The sequence below is a fragment of the Sarcophilus harrisii genome, chromosome 3, assembly GCF_902635505.1.
Source record: "Sarcophilus harrisii chromosome 3, mSarHar1.11, whole genome shotgun sequence".
Classification (NCBI taxonomy): domain Eukaryota; kingdom Metazoa; phylum Chordata; class Mammalia; order Dasyuromorphia; family Dasyuridae; genus Sarcophilus; species Sarcophilus harrisii.
Genome location: NC_045428.1, coordinates 28,976,058 through 29,000,360, shown reverse-complemented (window position 1 = coordinate 29,000,360; position 24,303 = coordinate 28,976,058). Strand labels below are relative to the sequence as shown.

The window sequence follows — 24,303 nt, the reverse complement described above, 5'->3', positions numbered from 1 at the left end:
GCTACCTTTGGCCAACTCATCTCTTTCCTCATCAGTCAAACACCACAAGAGATGCCCTTAGGTGTCTTTATTTTGCAGGATCAGAAATGGTATTGCCATTCAGCTGGGTGATGACCCAACTATAGGTTGGGAAGAGTCATTGGCATTTGAGTAAAAGAAGAAAAGAACTTAAACATCTCAACTTTTCACAAATATTAATGAACTTCCCAACTTATGATACTGCCATGACATAGAATCATAGGGCTAGCTGAAATGGCCCTCTAGGCCACCTCCCATCAACTCCTGGATTATTTTAAAACTCACTTCAAAAGTGTGTTATTAAGTTGAAAGTTATTTCCCATAGAAACAACTTTAGTCATAGGGGTTAGGTTCCCAGAGTTTCCCTTAAAGACTCTTTAAATGTTTATCCAAAGGATAATGGAGAGACATCAAGAAGAACCTACATATATTATGGGCATAAAATCACAAAGGAAGAGTATAAAAGGTATCCTCAAAGATGAAAATAAGGGGGGGAATGATAAGCTGCTCATTGAGCATAGAATGGTAGGGTGGGAAAAATTGCCAGGTCTGGAGTCAGAGATCTGGATTCAAATCTTGACTCTCTTACTTTAGTCTGCATGAACAAGAGGACTTAGCTGCTCATTTCTCTACATTCTTTGATTTTCCTCCGAATATCCCAATATGTAGTCTAGATTTAATTTGTCTCTTCCTTTGTACCCATATGACTTTGGGCAAGATTTTCTTTTTTTTAACTTCCATGAACCTCATTTTTTTTTTTAAAGCTCTACTTCCACCACCCTTATGTTCTCTATCTCTGTCCCTCTGTCACTCTTGCCTTTCTGTCTCTCTCCCTCTCCCTCCCCCTCCCCCACTTCTTTCCTCTGCCCCTGTCCCTTTCCCTTTTCTCCTCTCTCTCTCTCCTTTCCCCCCTCTCTCTCTCTTTCCCTCTCTCTCTCTCTCTCTCTCTCTCTCTCTCTCTCTCTCTCTCTCTGTCTCACTCTCTCGATCATAGGTCTTGCACCACAAGTAATGTCAAAGATTATGGAATCCAATTCCTGTTATTTTACAGAGAAGAAGACTGAGTCTCTGGAGGTTCGTGTCTTATCCCAGATCCCTTAGGGAATAATAAAAGCCAAGAAGCTTTTTTAAAATCCAGTTCCTCTGATTCCAGCTCTAATGCTCTTCCCAGCTTGCTGCACTGCCCCTCCATAGCCATCTTTTCTTTTCTGAGCTCCATCCACTATCATGCCTGCCCTAGACTAGAATGAGAAAAGGCAGGAACTATCCCAGGTGCTAATGATGTTGATAATTACAAGGGAGAAAAAAAGAGAATCCCAAGTTGATCAGTTTTTGAATAAGAATTTTTCAAGCACATACTATTTCTCATGCATTTTAATTGCAGATTAAAGGGAAAAGGCATTTCTTTGGTCCTTTGGCTGGTACCTAAATAGCCAGTCATTTCTAATGCTCTTTGAGTCAAGGGAATGGCACATAGGCAGACCCAACTTACAATTTACTTAATGAAATTTCTAACCCAGAAACCCCAATGACTGCTGATCAAAGAGAAGTCGGGTTTAGATGTAGGTATTGTCCACTGAAAGGGAAGCACAACAGGAGGCGTAATTCTGCCTTCTCACTTGTCACCTTAAGGCAGCGACTTAGGGCTCTCTCCTGCTTCTTCCAAGCCCATTTCATGCCTCCATCTTGGCAGTCACAATCCTTCTCTGGGGAGCAGCAGAATGCTTGGCACCTGCAAGTGTTGAGTGAGATGATATCTGATGTATTTTTTACACTCCATCATGTTCTTTCTTTGTGATTCGTGCCCATCATCTGGCATATCTCTTTGGTTTGGCAAGCAGTCACCAGAGCTGTCTGCTCCAAGATGTTGCTATATTTCCCATCAGCCCCTTTGGAGTTGAGTGTTAAGCCCTTAGAGTAGCTTTCCGAGTTTTCAGTTTTTTGCTGTCTGTTCCTTCCCACCCGTCTCCTTATCCTTTGTCTCATCATAGGCTCCTGTCTTTGGAGGTGGAAGGACCCAAGATGGTCATCCAGTTCAACCTTTTATTTCTGTAGCTCTTCAGTCTATTTGTAGAGGCAGCTAAGTAGTGCAATGGCTGGATTGCCAGAATGTAAAGCCCATTTAATCTGTCTGCTTCACTTTCCTCCACCAATATATGTGCTTAATAATGACATCTATATCCCAAGGTTATTGTGAACATCAAATGAGATATATGAAAACACTTAGCACAATGTGCTTAATAGGTACTTAATTAATGCTTATTTTTTTCTCTCACTTCTCAGCTACCTTTTAGTTCAGTCTCATGTCTTTCTCTTCTTAGATTCTTCAGTATCTGATAGGATTTTATATGGCATCTAAAGTGCCATCAGTATAGTACAGGTTTCATATCTATTTACAAAGATGAACAAAGTATGGGGTGGGGGGAGAAATACTGTCTTTGGAACCCAAGATCAAAGATCAGACCACAGCACTGCCCTCTAACTTCTAGTTGACCTTGGGCAAGCCACTCTGAACCTCAGTATTACTCATCTGCAATATGGAGACATTGGGCTAGGTGACCTACAAAGTCATTGATTATCTTCTAATATTCAAATAGAAGGGATCTTTGATGGTCATTTTTTATGGGCTTAATTTTAGTTTTTTGTGTCCTAGGCCTCTCTGCCAGTCAGTCTGGTGAAAATTTTTCTCAGAATGATTTTTTTAAATATATAAAATAAAATGCTTTGGATTTCAAATGAAACCAATTCTTTTGAAATATAGTTATCAAACATTTTTTTTAAAAATTTAAATGTATTTTATTTGAACAGAGTAAGAAAAAAATAAGGAAAAAGGAATACAAAACAAAATAAAATAAAACAAAAGAGAACATTGTCATGTGCCTAGCAGGACTAGCAAAGTATTTTTAAAACAAAGTTCATGGACCCCAGATCAAGATCCTTTGAGAGTCCAATCTCCTCTTTTTCTACTTGTGGAAACTGATGCCCATAGAGGTTGAGCAACTTGTCTGTGGCGATAGAATGTCAGCTACTATTCAAACCCAGACCTTCAGCAGACTTATATTAAATCCCTCAGGGCTACTTAGTTCTCAGTTTACCAGTGTTTGGTCCAAACTGCCCATTCTCCTACAACCTTTGCATGAATTCTGGGCTTTCCTGTAAATAGTCTCCTAGCTCTAAGTGTATGTTTCATTCCTGGTTTTCTTTAGGGGCCGTACTTACAGGACCCTAGTTGGGACGAGACCTCTGGAAATCTCTCCATTCAAACCCCACCTCTCTAGTGAGCTTATGTGTGAATTGTCCCAAACTGATAGAGTCTATTGTTTTTTGAAGCCCTCTAGAGGGGAAAAGAGTGCACAGTCTTCCTCTGCAATCATCTGCTGACTTGGTTTTGCCAAAAGGCAGGATGTGACTCATGCTATTATGTGGCAAGCGAGCCCGGGTCAGAGCCTCTTGAGAAGACTCAGAGCTATTCTCAGCCTCTTATTTCTTCCTCCAATATTGCCTTTGAGCCTCAGACTTGAACAGCTGTTTTGGAAGAAGTCTATTAGAAGTGTGTTCTCATGTTAGAAGAAAAAGAATTACGCAACAACTCGAGTGGAGCTTAAGTTGGATTCAAGCACAGTTTTTGCCATCCGCGCTGCAGTTACTGCCCCCCATGTTCTATGCCTGTGGCTTGTCATGGTAAAGACCTTGTCCCTTCAGAGTTGATTGAAAGTTCCTCAGAAGGATTTTGTTTAGATTTCATGTTAGAATCATGTCGTACCAAGGAAAATTGGCTTTCAAATAGAAATGAATCAATTCCTCCTAATCTTTTTCACTTTTCCATTCATCTCTCCCTTTCAGTGATGCTATCTCTCATAATAGAAGTATCTTGTAGATTAGCTCTTGGGCAGCTTGGTTCAAACACTAGCTGAAAGTGCTTCTTTTTATTTTTTTTTTTTTTTCTGTTTTCCCCTATCCTTTGGCAGCAAGAAGTTGGTGCTAAGACTTGGATCACAGACAGACTTATTTGGAACTCCTTAAAGGCAGATAGAAATAAGCCTGGATGATAGTCCAATTTCTATTCATACACCTCCTCATAATGAAGAAAACTTTCTGCATTCTATCTTTCTTTCTTTGCTCATCTTTCTTTTCTCCTGAGATGAATAGAATGATCTTTGGTGATATCAGAGTATAGACCTATAACCAGTGATGATATCAACTGTTTAGCCAGAGAACCTGATTGTCCTGTTGGTCTACTCAAAAGATTTTGTTTTTAGAAAAGGCACCGCCAAAGGGGCTGTTGATTTCTGTACTCTAGACCTGAAAAAATTTTATTAGTCAAGTCACACTTGAGATGCCATTATTTTCCCTTCATTCATCAGGATCGGGTTTTCAATGACACTTCTTCCAGAGTGCACATTCCCCAACTACATTGTACCATCTCTCTCCAGCAGTTAAATTTAATGCTTGTTCTTGCTTCAGGTCATTGACTGGAAGAAGTGTCTGGCAGGCCCATAGGTTTAGAGCTAGAAGAAAATTTAGAGACCATATTACTCAACACCTTTTTATTTTGTAGATGAGGAAACTTGTTCATAGTCACACAAAGGCAGTAAGTGGCCAAAATGAGTTTTGAATCCAGGTCCTCCAAACATTAAACCATACCATACCACCTCCCCATAAAACGTCCCCCCGAGAAATCTTCAGAATCCTTTGTCTGAAGACTGGTCATCATGAATGCCCTTGCAGAAGAGATAATGGATCCTTTATGTGAATTTCTAGATGGTAAAACTAGAAACATACCAGGGTGGTTAGGCTGTTAAGTTACTTGGTAGAAGACAAAAAAGGATTTCATTCATATATCTGAATTGTTAAATTTAAATTTTAAAATTCAAACAAAAACTCTGTTTTTTAACAGTTGTAATTAACTTTCCACCCAAGTCAACATCAGTGCCATATCTTCCCTCTTTGCCATGTTCCTTTCATATGTTGTGATTCTATCAGAGGTAAGGACACTTCCCTTGCTGGGGTAACGTTGAGGAAGTTTGCAAGTGGTATTTTTTTGGGTAGCTCTTTCTGCTTTTCATAAAACGAACTCCTCTGGGGCAAGCTTTTCTTCCACGGCTTTTCTTTCTCTTAGCGTGCTTTCTAAACCGCCATATGTGTATTTTCAAGTACAAGACAATTATGTGACTAAGCTAAAGATTTATCTGGATTTAAGAAAATAGCTGGAGTCTCAAGGTTCAAGTGAATGCTAAAACTGTAACTATGATGGATCTGGATACAAGCCTCATTTCTCCTGAAATCCTCTACCTCCATCCTTGAACATCCTCCCCACATAATTTCTTCTCCAATCACCCTTGGCAATGGCCTCCCCAGTAATGGCTTTGGATGTAGAAAATCTGCCTTCTCCTGTCCAGGAGGTAGTATCCCAAGATCGTTCCCTTCACAATGAATTGTTTCTCAGGATCTCCTTCCCCCAAAATTCTAGTTATCCCAGGTATCAGAATTGTAAGTTACAGCTTAATTGGACACATTGATCTTATAAAAAATAGAGGTATACATGTGGTATTTGCAAAAGTAATGTTGTGCATGGTTGGGTCTTGCTTGATTTGCTGCTGCCTTTGCAAGACGCTCTCATCTTTATCTCTTATCCTGAAACTAGCCTTGTCCTGGTTATCCATGTAATAGCCACTGGTTTTTTGCTTTGTAACCTGGTGCAAGAAAAGGGTGAAGGCAACATTCTGGTTTAAGATTGTAGCCTATTTGAATATGTGGTGCGCTTCTGGGAGAAATGGATTATTGAGGGAATGTAAATCTAGAATATGTGTACTGTATTTGCCTTGCACAGCCATAGCCATGGGAGTCTGGAAAGAGGGAGGTTTAAATTACTTCCCTCCTCCCCGGGTTAAAGTTCAAGGACCAGTTTCCTGTTCCATAGGGTATCTAGCACTGGGCTTTTCAAAAAAATGTCCACAACACTATATCCTAGTTCGGCTCATTTCACTCGGCATCAGTTCACATAAGTCTCTTCAGGTCTCTCTGAAATCATCCTCCCGATTGTTTCTTACAGAACAATAATATTCCATAAAATTCATATACCATAACTTATTCAGCCATTCTCCAAGTGATGGCTATAGTATTCACTTAGATATGCGGTGTGTGCTCTTGCAATTCCCATGTACTTATGTGAGTCTTCCTGACTGCACTTCCTGACAATCAAGAGTAATGTCATGATCAAAAAAAGATGGCCATAGAATAATGGACTTGGAACCAGAAAATAATCTTCATGCCTTCAAATGTGGCCTCAGACACTTACTAGTCTGAGCTGGTCATTTAGCCCTGTTTTCCTCAGTTTCCTCATCTGTAAAATGAGTTGGAGAAGGAAATGACAAACTACTCTAGTATCTTTGCCAAGAAAACTCCAGATAGGGTCACAAAGAGTGGGACGTGACTGAAGTGACTGAACACCAACATGAGCCAAAAAAAAAAAAGTTTGAGAATTATTGTTCTGGCTTATTAACATACTCTAAAATAATAATGACAATTCACACATACACATCAAATAGCAATAACTAGATGATTTCTGTAGAGAAACAGCTTGTCTCCCTGGTGACTAATATGGAAAAAATAAACTATCTGAATTTTTATTTCACATCTGCCAGGAGGAGAAACTTGAAATCCAAGAATTGGACATTTATTAAGGGTCCAATATGTGTCAGGCCCTGTAGAAACAAAGATAAAAAGGATCAATCTGTGTACCCAAGAGGCCTATGGGTCTATTGGAGGTGAAAAAATGTCCATATAAAATACTGAGCATTTGTTAGCTTAAAAAATAGAATAGAAAAATTGATGTTATCTCAACATATGTTAAGTAGTAAGCAGACTTTATTTTTTAATGCACCCACAAAAAATACTGACTTAGCAATGTGGGTGAAGACTAATACTGAAAAATTTAGAAAATGGACAGCTACTGCTGGATATACCCAAAGACAGATAAGCAGACGATGAAAATATGCTGAATGATCAGAGCTGGAGTCTAAATTCCAGGTCCCCCAAGTTTCCTTTCTTGAAGATCATTCAAGAGCCTTCTAATTTTGTCTGTGGGTTCACATTTTCCTTAAGAACTGATCTTCATAGGACTAGTATATGAAGGGCAGGAACTCGGGACAAGTGTCACTAATTAAAGGTCAGTCACTGGCGCTTTTGTGCCAATCAGTAAGCATTCATTTGCAGGCCACTGTGCCAGGCACTGGTCATACAAAGCACGGCTGCTCTCATGGAGCTTCCCCACGTGCCTGGCCCTCTGTCATGTTTCCAATCCCTTCTGGTTGGGAAAGAATAGTCTGGTGGTAATACAGAGAGCGTACGTGATTATTCAGGTAATTACATAGACTAATGGCAGAAAGACTTCCAATAGGGGGGTGACACATGAGTGTCAGAAGCCAGGGGTTCCAGGAGGTAGACATGGTATTGCCACACCATGTACATTCAGTACATTCTGGTGCTGAATATAGTCACTTCACAGATTTATGTGACTAGCCAGAACTCCATAATCAATTATCTTTACATAAAATCCTACCCTGGATTGATAGGGGAGCTGGAAGAGACTTTTGGAATCTTTGAGTTCAGCATCTAATTTTGCTGATTAGGAAACTGAGTCCCCAAGATCTGAAGTGATTTATAAGTCGCAGGGCTGAGATTTGCACTCAGACCCCCCCCCATCTTCAAATTTAGCCCCTTTTCTACTATATCAGGGAGACCCAACAAGAGGATGGCAACTATCCTGTTATTTGTCCCGATTCAGAAGACTGTTTGTGGTCTTTTTGGGTACGGAGATCTGATGCCTTCTAAATGGGCGTGATCCCAAAGACCCCAAATGGCTGTGCAAGGATCACAGTACAAGTGAAATGAGACAAAGACTGACTGGTATTCATCATGTGTCTCTTCACTGTTCACAGGTGGAAGAACGCTCTAGACTCAACCGGCAGAGCTCCCCTGCCATGCCACACAAGGTTGCTAACCGGATATCTGACCCCAACTTGCCTCCTCGATCTGAGTCTTTCAGTATTAGTGGGGTGCAGCCTGCTCGGACACCGCCCATGCTCAGACCAGTGGATGCACAGGTATGAAAGCTCATGGGATCCTGCATGTAGCGCTGAATCTGACTTGGAGATCACCTAAGCCCAAACTACCTCACTCCCATTCTACAGATGGAGAAAATGAGGCTGAGAAGTTGCTCTTAGAAAAGCTGTAATTTGAACCCTAGTCTTCTCATTACAAATCCAGCATTCCCCCTTAACCCCTGAGAGCTCTCAGGCCAAAAAGATCATTGGAATCTGATTATTTGTGTGTATGTTTGTGTGTGTTTGTATTGTATATCCATCTGTGGTCTTAACCTGTAATGTCACTGGCACAGTGAACTTCCATTGTGGAAACTCCCTCCATCAACACAGATCTGCAGTCTGTACCCTTAGATTTTCCTAAGAGGCATGGAGAGGTTAAACAACTTGCCAGGAGTTATGTGGTCAGCAGTTGTAGGGATCAAGCTTGAACCTAACCCCTCCTTACTCCTTTGCTGACCCCCTATCTGCTTCATTATTATCTGCTTCCCATTACAGGACATCTTTGAGATAGCTAAGAGTGATATCATTCCACTGATTACCACCATTTAGATCATGGTTGGCCACGTAATTCACACCATAAAAATGTCTTGGGTAAACTGTACGGAAGACAGGGCTGGTTCTGGCTGCCAGTACTAGGGTTAGGTGATGCTATGGCACATGAAGAGAGAGGAGGAATCAGGGAGTGGACCCACTACCTGGATGTGTCCAGGTTAAATAAGGAAAAGAGAGGTCCCCAGATCCATTTCATTAGTCTTGGGCCATTATTTTGGGCCTTCCTCCTCAGAAATTAGAGACATATGACTTATGGATTGTCTTTAAATGTGGAGTTAGCTCTGCTCCTCACTAGCTGAATGGCATTGGGTAAGCCACTGGAATCTGCCTTTATCTCATTTCTTTTCTATCAAAGAATGACTCTGCTCTCAGTATTTTCTCAGATCCCTTCCTGCTCTCCTCATTTTTATTCTACTTGGAGCATTGGCAAGGGAAGTTAAAGTCAGGATGGTCAGGTCTTCTGTGTTCTTCAGTCTTTCTTAGTTGCGGTATAAGAAGTGAGAAAAGAAGTTTTCCAGAGAGAGTTTTAGGATTTTTAACTATAAACTTCTTAAAATGAAACTCTCAAAAAAGAAAAGAAATGATATTCTCATTCAAATGTGTTAGATTTCTTCCAGATAGTCTCAAATAGATAAAAATTTCCACCAAATGCTCTGCACAAGATTGGACAGCCAATGAGCAGCTGACTGACTTGGCAAGTGTTTTGTCAGGGAAGTTGGGTACTATTCATTAATATCAGACTCTGGGGGTTGAATTTCATTAACTCCTCCTTTAAGAGGTAGGATGGTGTGGTGAACAGAGTTGAACTCAGAGTCAAGAAGACTAGATTAAAATCTTCCTAGATCCTGGGACCCCGGGCAAGTCACTACCTTTCAGGAGGCCAGGGACTAGTCCTCATGGGGAATAGAAACTTCTCACTAGAGTGAATGAAATCACAAATCTAGCAAAAGCAAATAACCTTTCTCCCTTCAGGTCATCTCTAGAGTAAGTTCTCATATTTGGCTTGGAAAGATGGAAGAGAAATCTATTTCTTTGGGAATGCATTCTCTTGTAATTAATAGAGACCAAGGTTTTTCAAGACTGATGCATAAGATCCCTTTCCCATGAGTCCTTTCAATTGTGTCCCATCTCCTACTCTTAATAAGATTATGTCGTATTGGGGTCTCGGGCCTGAGCTTCTCTTTTACCTCTAGTTTTACTTCCATAATATCATTGCCTTCAGCAAACTCCTTGACAATTGTTCTCCCAGTAATAGAAATGAGTGGGGAACATATTAGTAAAACATTTAAACTCATGGAGAAGAAAATAAAGAAATGTAATAAGGAACAGGGACAAACAGGGCACCTGCTATCTTGTTAAATTTAATGTATATTTAAAAATAATGTGAGTAAAAGAAGTTCACAGCTTTATAAATAATCAGCCTTTTTTCTTTGTATCTTGAGAAGCTTGATTATAGTTAAGACCACAATAAAAAAGAATTTTTAAAATCATCTTCCCAAATATGACATCTTAACAAGGATCAGTATTTTTTAAAAGATGTTAGAGACGGTCTTTTTTTAAGAAACTGGACTAGGCAGAGGCTTTTTGCTTTTGTTTAAAGATGGGTTGGTATTATGGGGTGTGCTTGGTAGGAGGATCAGTTTATTCTGTTACTTGAGAGTCTTTTGGAGTGATTCACTGAAGGATTAACAATCTGATTGAGACTTCACTCTGTCCACTGGCATTTTTTTGAGATTTACTTTCTGAATTGAGTTGAATGCCATCTCAAAGTGTTCAGCAAATGGACTTAACTTTGGTCACAGAGTTCCAGGCTGAAGGCCAGATCCAGCCTACTGATGCCAGAAGTTACTTCTTTATTGGAGTGTTCCTTTAGGAGCTATCCTGAAATGGCCCTGTGTCCTAAGTTTTCAGACTTCTAAAAAGCACAGCATCCAACCAGAATTGAAAACGCCACTACAGAAGAACGCAAGCCAGATGTTAGGAGCTATGTAATATTATGATGGGTGTTAACTGTGTAATGAAACACTAATTTTTTTTTTCCTTTAATGACTTCTCAGCAGTAATGGACAAGCTATTTAATCTCTCTGTGCCACGTTTCCTATCAATGATTCAAGGATGAAGACAGCTACATGACTGAACACACACACACAATCACAATATGTATGTGCTCAAACACATTTGCTCCCCTGAATACCCACACATACTTCTAAATCTTCACTTGAGAACTTTTTTCAAAATGAAAAGCCATAAATAAATCCAAGGGATACATATAATTCAGTCCATACAATGGGATTTTTTCACACTTTAGTTTAGTTTCAACAGCTAGCTGATTCCTTTTTCCCCTCCTAATACTGATGCTCTCATTTTGGCTTAATGCTTAGATTCCACATCTGGTAGCGGTGAAATCCCAAGGACCCTCCCTCTCTGCCTCTCAGTCAGTGCATGAGCAGCCCACAAAGGGGATAGCGGGGTTCCAGGAGGCTCTGACGGTGACGTCTCACCGTGCTGAGATGCCACGGCAGAACTCGGATCCCACCTCCGAAAACCCTCCTCTCCCCCCTCGCATTGAAAAGTTTGACCGAAGCTCTTGGTTACGGCAGGAGGAAGACATTCCACCAAAGGTAACACCATTGAGGTGTTTGGGTTTGGGTTTTTTGGCTTATTTTATGGGGTTTTTTTAGATTACTTCTTCTAACATCCAAAATTTTAAAGAGCCAGCCTCAGAGTAATATTGATAAGGAATTTAACCATTATAAAATGTCCTTCATCATTCATACTCCTCATTATTCCTCTAAACAAGCCTATAAAGTAGGCCGTTTCCTTTTTTTTCCCCCACAAAGGAAGGAACTGAGATACAAAAAGTTTGAGTGACTCATCAACACACATTTATTCAGGATTAGGAGCCCAACCCAGAAGGCGGTTGGTTCTCCAAACCATGGCAGACGCTTTCCCATGAGATATTAAATAATGGACCTTTTGATTGTCAACTAAGCCTGTGTTTTATCCAACAGAAGAGCACCCAAAGGGACAGTGTCATGTTCATTCAGTCATCCACATGTTTTGTTAATGGAGAGGCAAACACTCATGTTTCTGAGAATACATTCATCCTGTTCTGACCGCCCTTCTTAGAGACAGCATGTAAGCAAACTTGGTCTGTCTTTTGGAAGCCTTAGAAGCCAGTCAGAGGGTGAGTTTGGCCAATGCTGGAAAAGATGCGATGGAGATCAAAAACAGTTCCTGACGTGGAGCATCTTTATCATTGGTCAAGAAACATCCCAGGTGGGGAAAGGAGGAGGAATCTAAAAAAACCAAAACTGTGAAGGGCTACAAAATACTTTGTAAATGACCATATCTAATACCTCTGAACATGAAACACCGTTTTATAGTAGCTAGGCCATCAGCCTCAAAGTCAAGAATCCTGCCTCTGAAACACATGAACTGTGTGACCACAGGTAAATAAATTACTTACTCTGGCAACTTTTGTCTAAGACAAGTTACACACCAGTTACCACTGTCAGAATATGTAGTGCAGGGAGTTTCCACAATAGGGGTTCCATTACACCAGTGAAATCACAGATCCAGATACCTCACCCCCACCTCTCTGTCTCTGTCTCTCTCTCACATACATATACCCCCTCCCTCCTCCAAAATATGCTAAGAGAAACAAGAAATAGTTCAAGTTTTTAATCTGAAAATCAAAGATTATAGGTCAGAAGTGATCTTTGAGGCCATCAATTTTTCTGAGTAACCAGAGGTACAGAGAGGTTAAGGGACTTGCCCGGCTAATGTGAGGTGAGGTCTCTCTAAGTTCAGAAATGTTGACAATTTGTGTTTGTAATGTGGCACTAAAACCATGAATTTCTCACAAAGACCAAGGCTGCCTTTACTCCATTGTAAACTTAATCTTAGATCAGTGATTGCCTCACTTTCTCAATTCTCTCAATGCCTCATATCAGTTCTCCACTAAAGAAATCCAGATTTCTAAGTTGCCAAGAGGAGAGATGCACAGGAGTGTTTCCTTTGGATTTTAACTGAGACTTAAAGAAAGCCAAGAAATGGAGGAAGAAAAGAGAGAGAGAGGTCCAGGTATGGGGGGCAGCTGGTACAAATTCACAGATCAGGAGATGCAGAGTCTTGTTCAAGGAAGAATGAGGAGACCGCTGCTATTAATTCATAGACTATGAGAGTAGCATGCGGTACAAGATGGGAATAATAGTGGGGGCTAAACTTATAAAGGGCTTTAAAACCAAAGAGACAATTAAGACGTTAGTTAAAAAGAGGCCAATCTACAGTGGCAGAAAAATGTCTTACTGGGAACCAAGAAAGCTACAGTCATCTCTGGGAGAAGGAAAGAGCAAGAAAGAGATGGAAGGAGGGAAGAAGAAAGGAAAGGAAAGAATGAGATGGGGGAAGGAGAGGGACATCAATGACAATGGTTCACATCTCTGAAATCTACTTTTAAGACTGGTGTGTCTCCCTTGAAGGAAAGTAGCTATAGGCAGATTTGAACTTAAAAAACAAACACAAATGATTCATTCAACAAATTCTCTTTACCAAAGCATATTCCAGCTTTCCCTCAAATAGCAAACTCCCCTAATGCAAATAGTTCTGTTTTTTTTTTTTTTTTTCATTTTTAGAAATTATCCATTCTGTATTCTGATTGAAGTTTATCTACTTCTACCCTCCCCAAGTTACTTTTCCCAGGTGAAAGAATGATGATTTTTCCACCAACACCATCACGTTGATACTCTACAGTTTTTTAATTAAAGATTTTCCCCTTTATTCATCCACATACATCCTCATTTTTATGATACTTCATAATCCAATACCAATTGGTCTCTTAAAATCAAAGGAGACTTAAAAAAAAAAAAAAATAGTGCTTACAAACTCAATCACATGTGGAAAACGCCCAAGATGCACAATCGTTATCAGGAAGCTGGGCTTGCAGTTGGCTCTGTGACTCCGCTGGCGACAGGGCTCCTAGACAAGTGGAAAGCAACCGAGATTCTGCCCTGATAATCCAAGTTTCCTCGCTCGTTCTCGTCAGTCTCACATTTGCTCATAAGCAGCGGGGAGAGATAGAAATGGGATTCCCTTTAATCTGCGTAACTTACTTTTGTTGCTCCCTTGGCACTCTGCTGAGGCACTGCTCCTCCTTGTCCCTTTGTGCCTACACCCCCATATCCCTAACCAAACTCTCACAGCAATTCACAGCAGGATCAGCGAAACTGATTTTGTCAGCATGTTTGCCCATTCTTGCCAGTACCAGGATTAAATCGAATTTACACATTCTCAGTCTAGTGCACAATGATTCAGACCATTTTCGTTTTTCTGTCTGTTTCTGTCTCTGTCTGTCTCTGTCTCTCTGTCTCCCAAATTTAGATCGATTCCTGCAAAAGGTAGATTATTTTTAGATTTCACTCAGCAAATTGGATGTTGGACAATGGGAAGAAGGTTAATTCTGCCCTGGATTAGATATTCCTTATAACTTTAAGGAGAAATTTATATATTTATATCTATAGATATTGATCATTTATCTACATCTCTATACATATCTATAGATAAATGTCTACATGTCTCTATGTAGATATGGCTATATACTTATTTCTGTAGATATTGATATAACTATATTTATATAGCTCTACATAGCTGCATCTATGTAGATAGTATCTCTATATGTGTAGTTATTTATATATCCATAGAGATAGATATAAATGGATTTGAATTTAGAGATAGATGGGTTTGGGTATTAAGATAGATAGAAATGTAGTTAGATAGATAGATAGATAGATGTATGGATGGGTTTGGATACAGAGATAGAAAGAAAGAAAAAGAGAAAGGAAAAATAGAAAGGAAGGAAAATGACAGATAAATAGATGATGGATGGATGGATAGATTGATAAATAGGTAGGTAGGTAGATAAATATAAAGATATATCTTAGAAAGGAGTAGAATGTGGACTGGGGAAATTTGATCATACTTATCCCTCCTCAATATCTGGAGACATTCTGATTTTCTTCCAGGTGCCTCAACGAACAACTTCCATATCACCAGCATTAGCCAGAAAGAACTCCCCTGGCAATGGAAATGCACTGGGACCCAGACTTGGATCACAGCCCATCCGAGCAAGGTAAGGCAATCAGATAAGAAGACTATAGAAAATGTCACCTTCAACCTTGTCCTTGTTTCTTTCCCCACTCTCTCTATGATTTTCCTCTACATTCTGGGGCCCCATCTATAATGCAAGCTCTTTGTAAGCAAGTAACACCTTCTTTTCTTTCACAGACTCTATAGACCTCCATATACAGGAGGTACCCACTGAATGCTTTTTGACAGAACCAATCCATACTAGAGTAAAAGAAATTGAACCCAAAGTGAAATGATTAGAGCTATGCTATGAGAGTCTCACACATGATTTCAATGATCAAGCATTGAGGGAGAAGTAGTTATATGGTCAATAGAATGCTTCACATACTGGGGAATCATGGAAGTGCTTAAGATTGAGAAATGGAAAACACTTTAAAGATCAGCTAGCCAATGGGTTCTTATTCTGAGATTTAAAAACTGAAATGTACATATACCTTAAATATACATAGCCTATATATCAATATAAACATTACATATAATATTTATAAAAATATGTAAATAAATATATGTATGTAGATATAAATATAAAAATATATGTTACATATTATATAATAATGAATTAATATATATTAAATATGTAAACATATATAGATGGATGTATACACATATACATATATTGATGACTGTATTTCAACGTAACTAGTTGCCTCTCTCATCTCATGCTTTTCATGCATTTAAACATATTATTCTGAGGAAGGGTACCTCGGCTTTGTCACATCACATTGCCAAAGGAATCCTCGAAATAAAAGAGAGTATCCAATCCAACCCCCTTGTTTTTTAACAGATGGATAAACTGAGGTCTGGATAGGTAGAATGACTTGTCCATAGTCACAAAATCCATACCAGAGTCAGAGATAAGACGCAAAACTTCCAAATCCAGTTCCTATATGCTTCCCATTTTATTTCAATGTTACACCAATTAAAGATGAAAGAAATAATTTAATATTAATCGGCTCTAATCACAGGGAGTTTCTTGAGCAGAGGGATTGTTTTTGCCCGAAACTCACATTCTAATGGGGGAGACAGGATGCAAATAATTATGTTCATACAAAATAAATATGGAGTAATGAAAGTTCATCTCATGGAGAAGACACTGGCAGTTAGGGAGGATATGGAAAAGCCACTTCTAGAGGAGCTGAGTCTTGAATGATTCATAGTCTAGAATGGAGATTCAAAACCTTTTTTTTTTTTTTTTTGGTCACAGCCTCCTTTGACAGTTAAATGCTTGAAATGAAATGCAGAGGATTACAAAGGAGATCCATTATAGAGAAATAGGGTTATCAGAATAGTAAAATAAAAATTCACAGATACCAAGTTAAGCACCCCCAATCTAGGAACATAGGAGCATAAACAGACAGCTTCTTTCTCCCCAGTTGGCTCTGTGGTAGTGGAAAGAAACTGACTCTTAAAAGAAAATCCTGGGGATAAATGTTACCATTATTTGTATATCTCCTTAAAATATGGAATGCTTCTGATCATAAAGGCTTAGGTTTCCTCTCTGCATGAACAGCCTTAGGAGGCGGTCAGTCCATAAATAAGATGGAACTGTGCAGGGAGGCGTTAATCTTGGGAACACAGAACACTAGCCCATTCTGAGCAGTATTAGCAACTGCAGTTGACTTTCAATGAGCCATTTTCTCCTAGCTTCTTGTCAAATTCATTGCAGTCCTGGCGTTGCTGAGTAGCACCACTTGGAACAGTGCAAGGGAGGACTAGAGCTGAACTTGACCATGAAGCCAAAGTAATGTTGATATAGCAAACAACTTTATAGCTCTCTCTGCTTAGACGCTGATAAGTCCTTAATTATTCTTATGTCTTGCTTTTTTTGAACCTTGTCCTCAGGGCACCCTTGCTTAGCCACTTAATTTAGAATATTGGAAACATGGTCCAAGAATGTTGTAATCCCAAGGTTTTTTTTTCCCTTAATAGCATAAAAGACTATCGATTTTTAAGCAATCAAATCAAGTGTTTAAAAAAAAAGGGAAAATGACAACAGTCTTTATCCTCCAGACACTTACAGTCTAATAGCAACCTTCAATTCCTCTTCAGTGACATTCTCAGGACTAAGGAAGGGCTTAGATCATTTTTGTAATCTAATGCAAAGCACTCTGGTCTGAGAGTTAGAAAATGTTTAATGCTTAAATGTAACCCTGAGCAACTCACTGAATCCCTTTATGCCTCAGTTTCCTTGTCTGTAAAATGAGGATAAAAATACTTGTATTATCTACCTCACATGTTCTTTGTCTTTCCCTTTCTGAGTTTAAAGCATGCAGTTTTGCAATTACAATTGGTTAACTTTAGAGAGCTATATAAAAATTGGGTTTTTTTTCCTAGTTTGCTTCTAGCAGGATCCTTTCATTTCAGTCCAATCCTTCAGTGCATGTTGGGAGGTTCCAGGGTTTGGGAGAATCCTATAGAACCTGGCTTCTGCAGGTGAGACGAGGGGAAGAATTGGTTGCATCCTGCTCCATGATCACCAGTCTCCCTCAGGATGCTAGGGGAATAGTTGATACAGTATGCTGCAAGAAGAATACTGAATTGGGACCAAGTGGCCTTGGGTTCCAATCCGAGTCTGCTCACTTCTTCCTTTTGTGCCCATGTGCCTTTCTCTCTGGTCTTGTATTTTCTCCTCAGCAAAATGAAGCAGTTAGACTAATTGATCTCAGAATCTTAGGAATTTTCACAAACCATGGATGAGACTTCTTAAGCTGTGGAAGAGAACTTTTAGAGTGAGTGGGAATCCAATGGGTCACCCCTACATTAAGATCCTTGCTGCCAACTAGCTCCTGGTGGCCAACATTTGAAGAGTGCATTAAGTTTATGCAGCCATTACTAAATCAAATTGGAATGGAGTCAAATAGGCATTAGGTAATTGTGATCGAACTGAATTTACAAAACCGAGAGGAAAAATGTCAGGGTCAAATGCATACAAGAACCCTTTAGCTCCTAGATTTAGAGTTGAAAGGGACTATAGTCATCAAGATCAATAGGGATGAGGACATTGAGACTTAAAAGCATTTTAAGTTATTCAGTCTAAATCATCCAAATATTAAATAGCAAAGCTGAGGTTTGAACTTGGGTCCTATGACTCCAGACCCAATGCTCTTCTCTATACCACAATGCTCCTCCTTATGACTCTATTGAGATTTCATTTAGTCATAGTATACAGCAACACATAATCAAGGCATTCAAGACGTATAAAATAAAGTATGCTATGAGATCCAAGGGGAATGCTTATTACTTCCAGGGAGAGTAAGGGAAGGCTTCCAGGGTAGAAAGGGCAAGGGAACAGTTCCTTGGAAAGATAATGCAAAGCCTGTGTATAAACCCATTATGTACTCTATAGTTAAATTAGTTACAGATTATATATTATATTTGTATACATAGACACACAAATACAAAACTCATATGTATGTATGTGATACATATTGGGCCCACCATAAACACTTAATAATGCCTTTTCATTTTAATGAAATAATAATAATTTATTATTAATAATATTTATTAATATTACTATAATATTATATATCATAAGTTATTAAATTCACACAGTGTAAGTGTACATCCCATGGCCTGAGCTTTGCGCTGGGATGCGCTGACAAAATGAAACTGACCCTTCCCTCGAGTCATTTAACTTATATAGAAGAGAGAGATCCTATATATATATCCTGTGTATATGTATGGACACCCGGGCATATGGGTTATGTCAGAGAGCTGTATAGGAGAGACAGACTCACACACAGACTAGGTAGACAGAGCGACAGATGGACAGACTGTGTATCTGTTCTCTAGGAGTCTGCTAAAAAGATAATCAATTCATTCTTTCATTCTTAGTGCTAATCATATTCAGCACTTTCTAGTTGTTTTCTCAGAGAATTAGTACATAATGGGATGCCAACACAAAAGCGTAATCACTGGCATTTACAGGGCATATAGCTGTCAGACCCACTGCAGGCAGCCCCTGGCTGCCACAGAGACAGAGGGGCGAGGGGCCCACGCAATCTCTGTGACTGTAGCCTCCCAGGTGACTTCTCCCTGACTCTTTTCCTCTATTTTTCTCTCTGTCATCCCTGTTCTCCTCTTTTCTTTGAAGTTCCCAAGGTTCAGAGCATGTGTGGGCTTGAGCTGGATGGATTTATTAAGTTCTTCATGAAATTTCCCCCCTCATTCATCCTAGGCAACTGATACTGCTACCTCACTTACAAGTATCTTCATAGAGGGCTTCCCCCTGCTCCCCCCAAGGCAGTTGGGGTTAAGTGACTTGCCCAGGGTCACACAGCCAGGAAGTGTTAAGTGTCTGAGACCAGATTTGAACTCAGGTCCTCCTGACTTCAGGGCTGGTGCTCTATCCACTGCAATAGAGGTCTTTTTTGCAGATCCTCACCACTGATACAGTAATGCATGATTCTAATGGCAGCCAGATGGCACGGTGTAGAGATACTGAGCTTGGAGTCAGGAACACCTGAGTTCCAATGTGGTCTCAGCAACTTACGAGCTATAGGACCTTGGCCATGTAATGTAACCTCCCTTTTTCTCAATTTCTTTAACAGTAAATTGGGGGTATAGTACCTACCTCATAGGGTTGTTCTAAGGATTAAATGAGATAATATCTGTAAAGCACTTAGCACAGTGGCTGGCACATGGTAGCTGTTGTATAAATGCAGACTTATGAGCTCTGATGAGTAAATATGTGAAGTATTTCTTGTTACCTTTGGGTACCTGATAAAACCCATTATACCAACTCCTTTCTTTGCCTCTCCAAAGACACCTTTAAGCCCTCCCTCCTTTTAGCTGCAATTTTCTCTTGTCTCCCTGGGTCTGTTTTTTAATTTCAAGGCTGCCTCTCACTTGCATCAACCTCCTAATCTGTCCCCAGCTTCACACGTCTCCAAACCCCAATCCATTCTCCACTCAACTGCCAAGGCAATTTTCTTCAGGCATGGCTCTGTCCACACCAGTGCCTTGCTCATGAAGCTCCTTTAGGATCAAATATAAAGTCCTCTCTTTGGCATTTAAGAGAATTCATAACCTCACTTAACCTCAATTGCCACAGCAAAAATAAAGAAATAAAAAATATTCATAAGCTTGCCCTTTCCTCCTTTCTAGAATCCACGTGCATCATTCCCCTTGAGGTATTTTGTGGTCCAGAGATACTGACCTAGTTCTTTTTCCTCACAATGAAATTGTCTCCAAGTCTTTGCACTAGCTTTCCCCCACTCCCACAATGCTCTTTCCTCCTTCCTGACTTCTTCCTAGATCCAGCTCCAACCCCACCTCTTCCATAGGAAGTTTTCCCAAGTCACTCTTCTGCTTGCTCTCCCCACCAAGGTGATCTTCCTTTTATTCTCTATGTATATCTACACTTTTAAATGTTTTGTCTCCCTCCCTCCCTTCCTTCTTTATTGTCTCCCTCCTTTTCTTGAAGTCAGGGACGGTTTTTGCCTTTCTTTCTCTCTCATTGCTCACCACACTTTAGCTTATTAGAAGCAGAGCTGCTTAGGGATCCGAGGCTAAAACTGAACCAAGCTCCTTCTGACTCCAAGCTAGCGTCCTACAGGCTACACAAAACTTTCCTACTCCCTTCCTTTCTGTAGGATAGAACAGGAGCAGGAAAGAGCGCTGGATTTCCTCTGGGACATTACCGAGGGTCTCTATTTATCCCCAACTTTGTCATGTAAGCAAAGATCCACCTATAATGGCAAAATGCTACTGCCGTTAGTCTATAGCAGTCAGACACAGAACACAGTAATAAGGAAGGACTGAAGATGAATCGTGTACAGTTGCAATCAGAACTGCAGATGGTGGGCAGGAGCTGTGTGCATGCAGTGAGGAGCTCTGAGCGTAAGGGCAAGATCTCATCATGGATCTGTAGGAGATAAAGGGAGGATTGGCTGGTCACATGCATGTCAAGGATGAGTGATTGCAGGTAGAGAGGCAGGTATCACCAGCCCCTGATAACTGAAAAAAAATCAAGGAGGGCCTTTCACACATTTCCTTTGGTGAGATTTTGGGAGCACATAGATGAGTGTTTCACAAATTGGGCAAGTGTGTTTGCATTGTCACCAGCTTCACTGAAAGGAAATTCCAAATAATACCACAGATCCACTGGAGTATTTTAATGTTTGTATGTATATTCTTGTGTGCATATATATATATACACACACATACATATACATACATACACAGACACACACACACACACACACATTTTGGTGATGGTTGTGTTGTTTCCATCAATCCAATTCTTTGTGACCCCATTGGGGCTTTTCTTGACAGAGATACTGGAATATTTTTTCATTTCTTTCTTCAGTTCATTTAACAGGTGAGGAAACAGAGGCAAACAGGATTAAGTGACTTGTCCAGAGTCACACAACTAGTAAATGTCTGAAGCCAGCTTTGAACTCGAAGATAAGTCTTTGTGACTTAAGACTTAAATGGCACTGTGCCACCTAGCTACCCAAATATGTAGCTCTGTGTGTGTGTGTGTGTGTATGTATGTATGTATGTATATACAAGGATAATATGTATGTATATGGGCATATAACTATGTGTGATAATCATACAGGTATATGTGCCATACATATATTAGTTTTTGTTTTTAATTGGAACTCAGATTTGCATTAAGAGAGAAGAGGGAGGCCTCTGATGAAATCAATCTCAGCTCTCCAATCTAGAGAGTCACCTCATGGCTGAGATGAGATGATTTGTCCAGAGTCGCACAGTGTCAGAGAAAGGACTTGAATCCAGATATTCATAAATAAGGGCCAACTCTGTGTAAAGTACACAGTTCAATAGTTATCTAAGATCAGTGAAATCTTGCTTCTTATTTTAGATGCTTCCTCTGCTGCCCAAAAAAGAACCCTGCCCCTTGCTGGACAGCCTAATATCCCTAGTTATGTACTCTCCTCTTCCTTCTTTCACTTGTAGAGAGCATGTTATGTTCTCTTTTTATCTTGATGCTTACAAATTCTTCTTGAAGCAGGCATTTGAAAAAGTCATTTCTTGTCCCTGGCACTCAGCTCTCTAGATTCTGCCAAAGTCCAGGTGATAACACAAATACTATCCTCACCTGCCCTTATTGCTCCTCTACCCTCCATGCCCAAAGCACATGCTTTGGTGCCCTTTATTATATGCTGACCTCAAAAACCAATAAACAATGTTACCCAGCCCACCTCCTCCTGAACAGCCCACAACTTCTAAATCAAGAAATCAAGATCTGACCTGTGACCTTTCTTTCATGTGAAAGACATTCCAAATTCACTTGACTTCTCATTTGCTCCTGCTACATTCAACTAAATGTGCCATTTTGTATTTTATTAAGTTAGAATTGGGATCCTCCCCTGACATGGATTATATCTGTGATTTCACTGATACAGTGAGCTCCGTAAGGAGGAAGCTCCTGTGGATGCAAGTTACTCCCTTCTCTGCCTCAGAGAGTTATTTTGAACTCCGAGAGATTATCTGCCTAGGTTCATATAACTCGTATGTCTCCAAAGTGTGAGTTCAACCCAGGGCTTCATGAGTCACTCTGATATAAAATATGAAATGTACCCAGAAGCCCAAAAGTCAAATCCTAAGGTAAATACTTACCAGCAATATTACCCAAGCAAGTCCCTGAACTGGGGGCGTCTTGGTGAACCAGACAATTCTCTAGAGAACCAAATAGACTCAAAATCAAAAAAGCTTTGGATGGAACTTGAAGAATGATATTTATCCTTATTCAGAACTCCGATCTCAACACTCATGTCCCACTGAATCAACACAGCTCAAGCATGTTCCTATTAACCAAACTTATGGTCTTTCCCCCCCAAAGAGCCTCGAGCTCTTAAATTATTATATCTGTTAAAATACTTTAGCCTTCTTGAGCCCCAGTTTTTTCATCCATACAGTGAGGGGGTTGGATCAGATTAACTCTGAGGCACCTTTGAATTCTATATCTTTGATCCTCAGACCGTGGCTCCCATGTTTATGACCTTCTGGTTCTTTTCAAAACAGCAATATGGTCCAATGCATGGATTAAGCACTGAGTTTGAAGTTAGGAAGATGAGTTCGTGTCAGGCCCCAGACACCTCATAGCTGGGTAACTCTGGGCAACTTATGTCTGCCTTAATTTCCTCAAATGTAAAATAGGGATGAGAATAATACTCCCTACCTGCATGGCTGTTGATGGAATGAATAAGATAGTATTTCTTCTTGGCATATAATAGGCACTTAATGAATGTTTGTTTTTTTCCTTACAAATCATCTTCCTTTTCTTTAATCTCTCATAGTCAATTAGTTAACCATGTTTTGTCCCCCTTCACAGCATCCTTCATCCCCCCACTCCATCTTCTTTATTTCTACTATTATCACTCTTGTGCAGACTCTCGTCATTGGCCCCCACCCCAGAATATTGCAGTAGGTTCCCAACATGTATTCTAACCTTCTCCTAGCAATAGACCCTTCCTATCTCCATCAGACTAATCTTTATGGAGCATCGCTCTTGTAGTATCTCTCTGGTGATTTTAAATAAGAACATATTCCATAGTTTTCTCTTATTCACCATTGAAAGTTTAAACACCTTTGCTCAGAATCCAGATTCCTCCTGAATCAGCTTCCACCCTAGCTTTCTGATTTTCCATCCTATTATTCATTTTTTTTTTCAGCATTCTGTGCTAACTCCAGTGGACTTCTCTACTCCTTTGAGCACTCCCTTAACTTACCCATCTCCATCTCTTTGTTCACATTGATCCCAATATCTAGGATGTCTTCTTGGTTTGTACTTTGGTGACTGTCTATAGGCTCAAAAAAAAAGCATGGTCCTCTTCCAGAATGAAGGATAACCAATAACAAGGAAGCCTTTTTCAGTTCAAGTCTTTCCCCTCTCCCTACACATACACACACACACACACACACACACACATGTTCTTGTTTATATTTACACACACGTATTTCTCTTATCAGAATTAAACAACTCGAGGGAAGGGCAGCTTTTGCTTTTTCTTTGCATCCCTAGCACTTCGCAAAGTGCCAGGCACATACACATTAAAGTGCTTAATGCTTGTTGACTAAATAGTTGATTCATCTGTTAATTCCTACCCGCCCCTTGAAGCCTGTCTCAAGTGCTCCCTCTTTCTGGTGCCATTGGTGATCACCCTGATAGTAATTATGTTCCCCTTCAAACCTCAAAAACCATTTTAATTTGCTCCTATCATATGATATTGCACATTAGTGTTATCAGTCTTTGTATCTCATCCCTTTCAAAACCCATAAAAACCCTAGGAGGGCAAAAACCTTGTTTATCATCCAAATTTTGTCACTAGTAGGCACTTAATAAATGTTGGTTTAATTATTTGATGGAATTGAACTAGTTAAAATGTTCCTGGCTCCATGTTCCTCACTTCTCTTTAGTTCCCATTTTGAAAGCCTGGCTGTGCCATCTTTGCACAAAATAAAGTGGTCTTTTGGCTCTCATCCAGCCCATCAGTCCCAGATAGTCAAA

General features: G+C 39.9%; 1 protein-coding gene across 9 annotated transcripts in view; it reads left to right on the top strand.

The window, feature by feature from the left end:
* Positions 1-24,303, top strand: part of TNIK (TRAF2 and NCK interacting kinase) — a 401,978-nt gene that overhangs the window by 318,593 nt on the left and 59,082 nt on the right. For 8 of the 9 annotated variants that reach the window (XM_031957654.1, XM_031957660.1, XM_031957659.1 and 5 more), the window contains 3 exons: positions 7,959-8,123; positions 11,057-11,296; positions 14,699-14,805. In XM_031957654.1, the coding sequence (XP_031813514.1) occupies positions 7,959-8,123; positions 11,057-11,296; positions 14,699-14,805 (512 nt within the window). The remainder of the gene's footprint in view (positions 1-7,958; positions 8,124-11,056; positions 11,297-14,698; positions 14,806-24,303) is intronic. The other variant, XM_031957661.1, reaches the window with a different exon arrangement.